This window comes from Xenia sp. Carnegie-2017, unplaced genomic scaffold (assembly GCF_021976095.1).
Source record: "Xenia sp. Carnegie-2017 unplaced genomic scaffold, XeniaSp_v1 HiC_scaffold_21, whole genome shotgun sequence".
Taxonomy (NCBI): domain Eukaryota; kingdom Metazoa; phylum Cnidaria; class Anthozoa; order Malacalcyonacea; family Xeniidae; genus Xenia; species Xenia sp. Carnegie-2017.
This window is the reverse complement of record NW_025813484.1, coordinates 8,086,085-8,095,313: the sequence shown is the minus strand read 5'-3', so window position 1 is coordinate 8,095,313 and position 9,229 is coordinate 8,086,085. Positions and strand designations below refer to the sequence as shown.

Here is a 9,229-nt window from a genome sequence, read left to right as displayed (position 1 = left end):
TATATAAAAGTTGGTGTAAAGCTTGCGTAGGTAGGTTGTTTATATATAAAATCAAAATTCAACTTCTGCTGAATTCCAAATGTTTGCTTAAACTATTTATTGCATACACCATCGATGTTACCATTTAAGGCGTAGCAATAGTCGGCAATTTCGGCTGTTCTTATATGTCAGATTATTGGCATTAATTATTTCTTTAGCAAATCTAGAGTTTTAATGACAGTAACACTGAAGTATTTACATAGTACAAACAAACTTGCAAGCTAGCTACGCCATTGGTTATCGAAGGCATGTTTTACAGAGTATTTTCTGATGATTTTTACAGGTTTAAAAGAGCAGTTTTTGTCATCAGACGAAATTGAAGAACTCAGCCGTGAGTTTGTGATGATCAACACCAATGTATGTATTATATTATTTTATTGTCTTGTAAATAAGTATGTAAAGTATTGTACCTCTGGAAAAATATGCGTTAATTAAAAATCATATGAAATTATATTCAGAGTGTCAACAGAAATGTCATCAGAGTGATGTTGTAGGGGGTCCTTAATACAATGATACAATAATTTTATCGTATTTTATTCTTGAAAAAGTTTTTTTTGAATATAACGTTGAAAGTTGTGTTAAAGATATGTACTTATATCGCAAAGATTTGCATTTATACATGTAATATTATTTAATTAGGATGAAACAGAAAGCCAAAAAGAAGAGTACGATATTGATGGAAAATATGTACCGAGAATTTTATTTTATGGTATTAACTATGCATATTTCTTTCGTAATTATGGGAGAATCGTACCAGAAGGGAAATGTAATTTTCAGAAAGGTAGTTTGTATGGTCATTGTAAATCTTCGTTTTTTTGTAGGTAAAAATGGAAAATTTCTTAAAAACATAATGAATGAAAAGCGAGAAAAATACCAGTATTTTTACAGCAAAGCTGAGGATGGTGCGAATATTACAACTAATATTTTAGTCAAAACATAGTTTGTCACTTGCACTGTTTTGCAATACATCCAACGGGACCAATGTTTATCTACGACGCAAATAGTTTTCTTTACTTTTAGTTATTGAGAAAATGAAGGCTGTTATTGAACAAGAAAAAAACATTTCACTTGACCGAGGTTATAATAAAAACATAAATTGGACGACAATGGCTAACGCCGAAGTTGAATCTAGAAAAAGGTATTTTACATTTGTAGGATTGATAATCTCGAAAAGCTATAAAAACCTCAACAAATTGTCAAATTTATAAACAAAAGTAACATATTTGACAAACTTGATGTGTTCATAATTTTGCAGTGGAAAGCCAATTATGGTTTTAATTCACAAATCCTGGTGCAGTTCGTGCAAAAGTAAGTATTATTATATTTAAGCACAACTGACGAAGTTATAAATACGAAGGCAAAAATAAAGAACATGAATTTTTCCATTTTTACAGTTTTGAAACCACAGTTTGCTGTATCAAAAGAAATCGAAGAACTCAGTAAAAACTTTGTTATGGTCAACACAGAGGTATATCAATGGTTATGAGAGAGAATTCTTTGTTTTGCATCCAGTGATTTAGTGTTTTGGTGCTTTCTTTCATTAAGGATGACGAAGAACCAAAAGATAAAGCATATGCTGTTGATGGTGCATATATTCCTAGAATTTATTTCGTTGGTATGTTGAACACTTGTGATGAATAAAATTATGACAACAACAATTAGATGGAGTATACTTTAGACAAAGGATGATAAATTTTCTCTTATCTTGTTCCTGTAAGTTCACGTTTACTGTGTTTCAGAACCTAGTGGTAAAGTGATGGATCATATATGGAGCAAAGGAACATCCTTCCCCGCACCAAATACTATTATGGAGAACCAGATAACAGTATGAAGTTCTTTTAGAAAATATTGATGTGTGGTTACATCAATTTATTTTACATATTTGAATGTTATGAATGTTATTAGTTGTACGCAGTATGAAGGAAGTCATGAAAATGGAATTTAGTTCCAACAATCTTCACAGAGGTAAGTGTATCTTGTTCTTTATTATAATTTAGGATGAGGTATTAGGTGCCACAAATTGTCTCTTCTTTTTACCCAAGATTGATCAGTGTCTCATAATTTCATAAAACATCGTAGACACTTCTAAATTCAACAAGTTGACTATCTTTGCTAAGTTTTAGGAATTCATTTAAGAACATATTTTTGGTAAAAATAAATCTTATCAATCATCAAGATTTTAAGTAACTTTTCTTATCAATTTAACTTTGACAGTCTTTAATGACTTTTTCGACATATAATCGCAGGACTTGGTGAAAAATTTAACTGGTTCACATTTAAAGACGGCGTAGAGGAATCTAGAAAAAGGTACGATGAAAAACGTAGTTGAATAATTTATCTTGAAGACTGAAGTAGCACAATGATATTTCTTTATATGTTTTACAAATAGTGGCAAACCAATGATGCTTATCATTCATAAAACTTGGTGTGGTTCTTGTAAACGTAAGTTAACGTAACATCACCTTGAACAAGAAGACTAACAAAATATAAAAAATTTAATACTTGTTGTTATACTTGTGTTGTTTTTTTTCGTAGAGTTAAAACCAAAATTTGCTGCATCTGATGAAATACTGAATCTAAGCAAACATTTTGTCATGGTTAACACTGAGGTACTGTCATAGTATTTTTTCTTGTATTGTATCGTAAAAACTAGACAAATATTGCTACTTTGTAAATATATCGTAACTCTCAATCTTTAAAACTCTAAACTTTGATGTTTAGTTCACTTAATTCAATTTATAGGATGATGAAGAACCAAAAGACAGTAAATTTATAATCGACGGTGCTTACATTCCAAGAATATTGTTTGCCGGTAAGTTTTGTGAATCTTTCTTTTTATTTTTTAAATCAAAATTGATTTTTTTGTTCTCAGAACCAAGTGGTCGTGTCATGGATGAAGTATGGAATGAAGGAACAGCTTATCCTCACGTGAAATATTATTATGGAGAAGCAGATGAGAGTTGGTGTTATACTTATCTAACATTCTTTTTTCATGTTTATGGTAGGAAAACATGGTTTAACTTTTATCTCTTGTTTTAGTTGTTGGAAGTATGAAGATTGTTATTGAAAAAGTGGAAAAATCCACCAAATTGCACAATGGTGTGAATAAATAGATTTTCTTGCATTATATTATCCTATGAAATGATAGAATGATAGATGAGTATATTTTTTAAGCTATTCATTTTCTGGTAGGATGGGGAGAGAAAATAAAGTGGGAAAATTTGGAAAGTGGATTGATTTTGTCGAAAGAAAGGTTAACGATGACAAAAGATGGTTTTTATATAGAACATAAATTTGCTGAGTCAAACTTCAATATTTTCAACTGAAGATATTTTCTTTTTTAAGAAATATTCCGATGCTATTGGTTATTCACAAGTCTTGGTGTAAAGCTTGCAAAAGTGAGTGAATTCAATTAATGATTTGAGTTATGTTGACGTTGGATTGCTTTCATGAAGCTATTTCTGTTGTTTTAGTCCTAAAGTCCTATTTTTCCAAGTCGAAGAAAATTCTTGAACTTAGTTCCAAATTTGTTATGGTGAATGTCGAGGTATGTTATAATTACATTCACACGGACATGAACAGGATATTTTTTAGTTGTGGATGCTAGGTTATTGCAATTTCTTAAATAAAGGATGATGAAGAAAAGTTGGGAGATGATTTTGATGTTGATGGTGCTTATGTTCCACGCCTATACTTCTTTGGTAGGTAAAATTTTCTACTCATTGAAATTTTCTTTATTGATACTATAATGTCTGTGAGTCCATAACTGTATTGCCAATTTTTGAATTAGAACCTAGTTTTCAAATGTACTTTGTGAGCACACAAACCTTTGGTTTCTTTCTATTATTGCAAACGACTCAATCTTCTTCTTTTTACAACAGATCCTCGAAATGGAAAAATAATGGAAGAGTTTTACAACGAAAGCCCTGAATATAAGGATGACTTCGTTTATTCATATGGAAATGCTGAGCAAGGTACACATATATAATATGTTTCCATCTCCTCATTCTTTTGTCTGTTAACATGAGTAATACATATGGCTTATGTTATGACTTGATATTCACGCATGTAAACTGTTTTAGTTGTTACAACTATGAAAAAAGTTTTGAAAAGACAAGAAACCGTTGAAAATGATCGAACGAAAGGTGAAAGATCCTGTTTTTCTCTTCATTAATCAGTTAGATGGTATTTGTTGTTTCATTCATATCGTTCTGAAAAATACACAGGTTTTGGAGGAAAGATTGAATGGACATCGTTGAATGACAGCTATGGCATTGCTGAGGAATTGTAAGTTCTTAAACTATGTATGTTTTCAGAACTTAGTTTTCTTTTAATGAAACATATCTCTGTGTTATCAATGGAAAAAACCTTTCACCCAAATTTGTAATACATGTGCACACATATCTTATTAGCAACAAGCCAATCATGATGATTTTTCATCGAAGTTGGTGTCAGTTCAGCAGAGGTACGTGAGTAATCCTAAAGATGAAAAATTGATTTAAGTTTTTTCATTAAAAAACAACAAAATGTCACAGGGAAATGTCACAAAAGCAAATGTTATAGTCTTACTCCGATGGTGACAAGATGTAAAATATTTTTCTAGATTTAAAGGAAGAATTTGCAATGTATTTGAACATTGCAGAAATCAGCAAATATTTTGTCATGGTCAATCTTGAGGTATTTTAAATTTTTATTATTTTAATTGTTTATTACTAAGTAGCATCTCTGCCCTTCTTTATTTTTTTACTTTCTTACTTAAAGGACGATGAAATTCCAAGTGATGAGAAGTACAACATAGATGGAACGTACGTGCCAAGAATACTCTTTATAGGTAAGCATTTTGATGGGAAGGTTTTTTTACAATACACACATATTATAATTTTTTGTTGAGTACCTGAAATGTACCACACTTTGTCCCAACGTTTCTCCACTAGGCAATCTCTTGCATATGAGAAGTTTTTATGATTTCCCTTGTATCATGCAAAACTGTTTTTCTTATCTTTTCATTTTTATAACTACAAGAAAATCTAACAACTCGGCGACATTAATGATCTCCCTGCCTTTTGTTATTGTTTCATAGATTCTCGAGGCAATGTAGATATAGAGGTGATCAACGAGAACAGACGTGATAAGAAAGCAAAATATTTCTATCAACATGGAATAGAAGGTAAAATAAGAGTTCGCAAAAGTAGTTCTTATCGAGAGCATCGTTACATGTTTGTAGTTATACATTATCTAGATAAATAGATTTTATAAATAGTTATAATTCATCATACTAACGCTATGTTAAATTTCAGTTGTTGCTTCTATGAAAAAGGTCGTTATTAAATTGCCTTCACCTTCATTGGAAAGAGGTACAGTGACATCATGACTGTATCACTATGATGACTGGTATAACTATGATGAATGTGTCACTATCATGACTGTACTACGATGTACACTATCATGACTGTACTACAATGTACACTATAATTACTGTACTACGATGTACACTTTCATGACTGTACTACGATGTGCACTGTCATGCCTGTATCACTATCATGACTGTACTACGATGTACACTATCATTACTGTACTATGAGGTACACTGTCATGACTGTACTATGACGTACACTATCATGACTGTACTATCTAAATTGTTCTTATTAGGTTTTGGAATGGAGTATGAATGGCTTAATATGGAAAATGCTCTTAGTGAAGCTTCAATTTCGTATGTCTTTCTCCTATGAAAAACTGTCAAAACTTTATCCTATCTTTTATTACAATGCAGTATTATTTTTACTTAGGCAAAAGCCAATATTTCTCATAATTCACCAATCGTCTTGTCCTGCGTGTGAATACTTAAAAAATGTCTTCAATCAATCGAAAGAGCTTCCTATATATGCCCAGGATTTTGTCATGGTGAACCTACAGGTAAAGAAAGGCCATTTATCTATCCTTCATTTTCTCGTATACAAAAGCAGTCTACGTGATTGTTTTTATCCCCAAAAGGATGAAGAAGAACCAGAGGACGATCAGTTTGATGTTGATGGAAGATATTTTCCAAGGTTATTTATTTTAGGTATGTGGTTGCACAATATTTGTAGTGACAAGTTCCGTAGTCATTTGTTATGAAGTGGTTTCTGACTTGAAAATGGAAATTTAAATACACACAAACTATTATTTTATATAATGCCAATCTCTATAATGCATAAAATCAATCCAATAGTTTACAGTTGGAAAATGTTGTATTTTGTACAAATCATGCATTCTCAGATCCCACTGGAAAAGTTCAACAAGATCTTCATAATATGGAACCAGATTATGTTGAGTATAAATTTTCTTATGGCAACGAGCTTTCAAGTGAGTAGATCTTATATCACATAATTTATCGTGATTGAGAAATCAACATGATCAGTGATCTCTTAGATCCTACAATTGTCCTACTCTATCCTTTAGAGAATGTGTGTGTTTACAAATTAAATTTTCGTTCTGTTAGTCATACGTCTTATGAACGATGCACTGCTGCGATTTGGTAATGAAAAATCGTTTGACAATGGTAGGTGGATTTTTGTTATAAATAAGCGTTGAGATAAATTCCCGATCACTTCCTCTCGATTTAGACATAAGTATATTTAGGTTTGTCAAATTTAGTATAGTTTTCTTATGGAAGTGGAAAGATTTCAATATCTTTTGTTTAAACTAAAATCAAATATTGCTTTTACCAATAAATCAGGTTTTGGCAAAAACGTGAACTGGGTGAGCTATAAAGATGGGGTTGATCTCTCAAAGAAAAGGTTAAGAAATCTTTTAAATGTCAATTTGTATTCACTTAGAAATATTTCATGTAAAATATAATGAACAAATACTTTATGTTTTCTATGTTTGTATGACTCATGCAACCCAACAAACGATATTTAACAGAGATGTTTCTGTGTACTCTAGGGATATGCTAATGTTGCTGATCATTCACAAGCCGTGGTGTAAAGCTTGCAAAGGTAGCTAAGATTCTGTTATTTATAGTTTTTGCGTTGTGAAGTTGCTTCAAAAGTCGGTTTCATATATTGGCAAATGATATCATTGTTATTCATCTTTAAAGTTTAGTATTCCCCTATAAATGAATACAATACGCATCACAGGATTGTGTGAATACGTTTGTGATGATAACATTGACCAACTGAATTATGTTTTTTATGTCACTACAGCAATTCGTAAATCTTTGACATCGATCAGTAGCGAAGCGAGCCCGCAAATTTAGGTCGTGCTGTACAAATTTTAAAGTATCATTGTTTATTTATTTAGAAATTTATTGTTTTTACTCACGAAGTGAGGAAACAGAAAAATTTTCATGCAGATTTAAATTTGCAGCAAGCTACTTCACTGATATGGATGCTTAGAAATTGTTAGACGACTCTGTAAAAATTATATATTCACCTACATTCATTTTTCTTAGATTTTTAACTCTTGGTTTTTGTTTTATCTTCTTTTGCAAAGCATTGAAAAAGAAATTGTCCTCATCAGAAAAGTTTGCAGAATTGAGTGAAAAATTCATCATGGTCAATGTAGAGGTAATTTTATCCTTCAACAGTGATTCAGTTCCTTTTTTTGTCAGTTAAATATTTTCTGTCATGACTCCATTGGTTATAAAGAAAATGTTATGTTGTAATAGATGAGGAAGAGAAGCTGGTAGATGTAAGTCGTGGTAACAATTTTATTTATTTTATTGAAAAGGGCGAAGAAGAATACATCGACGAGAAGTTTGATATCAATGGATCATACATACCACGGATATTTTTCATCGGTAGGTTATCTCAAATCTTCTCGATTTTGACAATTCAATTAAGAAAGGGATGAAAAGATGTTTGGGAGAGACCTTTGGGAGAACTCGACAGCTGATCAGTGCAAACCAAATATCCAAGGTCGAGAGTTACACGTGCTGAAGAGTTCTCACAAACGTCTCCTAGGTTTTCATAAGTCTGCGCAAACACGAAAAACATTTTTTGTTTCTTTTATAAAGTAATAATAATGCAAAACAGCTAAATTTAAAACAAATATTTGAATTTTTCCTTTAACATGAATTCATGATTGTTTTGAAAATTTTCATTGGTTAATGTAATAAACTGACCTCGGATCCGTTTGCAAAAGCCAATGAAAACACAACAATAAACCAATCAGCGCACGCCTTTTGTTGCCTTTATTTCCTATAAAAAAATAATTTTTACTCTTTGTTTAGAGTTTTACTCTAAAAGTTTTTTCTTTGTGACTATATATGCATTACAAAATTGACACTTTGGTAAGGATTTGTGTGTACTTTAACAAAATTTTCGAAATTTTCAACAAATAGATCCATCTGGTGAAATCAGGACAGACATTTACAACACGGAAAGCATGTATAAGGAAAATAAATATTACTATTGGGATGCCGTAACACGTGAGTTCTTTTATTGATTTTACATCTTTTAAATTCCTGCCTTTGTAAAATTCTTGGTGTGGAAGTACGTCACGGCCGCTATGTTGGACGATCTAACAAAGCATTTTTCTTATTTAAAAACGCAAATGTCATTTTAATTTTTTCCCACAAATTTCAAGAAAGCATGGTTTCCAAATAATTCAGCTCTTGCTCCCTCTCAATGTTGTTTTGCAAAAAAGTCCACTCTACCTTTTTTGAATGCTGACTTTTTTGTTGCTAATTCTAGTTATTCAGTCGATGGAAAAAGCACTGGACAAATTCAAGATGAAATTGCAACGAGACGAACTTTAATTAACAAGCAATCACGGTTCCTTGTTCAGACGGACCGATAATTTTATTAACATTTATATTCGTTTGGATATTTATAGTCGTGTGAACAGCCATTTGTGTTATCAAGTACATTTATCAATACGTTTTTCGTATTTTTATTCTTGTTTCCAACTTTATTTCAAATCTATGTAATTTAGGCGGCTTTCTTTGATCTTGTCGGATGACCTAAAGGTAGACATAAAGGTAGACATAAAGGTAGACATAAAGGTAGACATAAAGGTAGACATAAAGGTAGACATAAAGGTAGACATAAAGGTAGACATAAAGGTAGACATAAAGGTAGACATAAAGGTAGACATAAAGGTAGACATAAAGGTAGACATAAAGGTAGACATAAAGGTAGACATAAAGGTAGACATAAAGGTAGACATAAAGGTAGACATAAAGGTTGAACATAAAGGTAGACATAAA

General features: G+C 31.4%; 1 protein-coding gene across 1 annotated transcript; it reads left to right on the top strand.

The window, feature by feature from the left end:
* Positions 1-1,584: 1,584 nt before the first annotated feature.
* Positions 1,585-8,916, top strand: LOC124444366. Its single transcript, XM_046994962.1, has 32 exons — positions 1,585-1,654; positions 1,779-1,864; positions 1,945-2,004; positions 2,286-2,346; positions 2,429-2,481; positions 2,575-2,648; positions 2,782-2,851; positions 2,912-2,998; positions 3,079-3,138; positions 3,232-3,292; positions 3,385-3,437; positions 3,513-3,586; positions 3,671-3,740; positions 3,921-4,013; positions 4,122-4,184; positions 4,266-4,326; positions 4,452-4,504; positions 4,643-4,716; positions 4,801-4,870; positions 5,120-5,206; positions 5,337-5,393; positions 5,689-5,749; positions 5,826-5,952; positions 6,031-6,100; positions 6,295-6,381; positions 6,518-6,577; positions 6,755-6,815; positions 6,964-7,016; positions 7,513-7,586; positions 7,750-7,819; positions 8,363-8,449; positions 8,715-8,916. Exons 2-32 carry the CDS (start codon positions 1,807-1,809, stop codon positions 8,777-8,779), a joined length of 2,154 nt encoding a protein of 717 aa, XP_046850918.1. The 5' UTR covers positions 1,585-1,654; positions 1,779-1,806; the 3' UTR covers positions 8,780-8,916.
* The last annotated feature ends 313 nt before the right edge of the window (positions 8,917-9,229 follow it).

Excerpts from the sequence above, each read along its gene's own strand:
- LOC124444366 (XM_046994962.1), top strand. The coding sequence starts at position 1,807 with ATGGAGCAAAGGAACATCCTTCCCCGCACCAAATACTATTATGGAGAA. Across the intron at positions 1,865-1,944 it reads TTATGGAGAACCAGATAACA|TTGTACGCAGTATGAAGGAA; the intron begins GTATGAAGTTCT and ends GAATGTTATTAG. Across the intron at positions 2,005-2,285 it reads TTCCAACAATCTTCACAGAG|GACTTGGTGAAAAATTTAAC; the intron begins GTAAGTGTATCT and ends ATATAATCGCAG.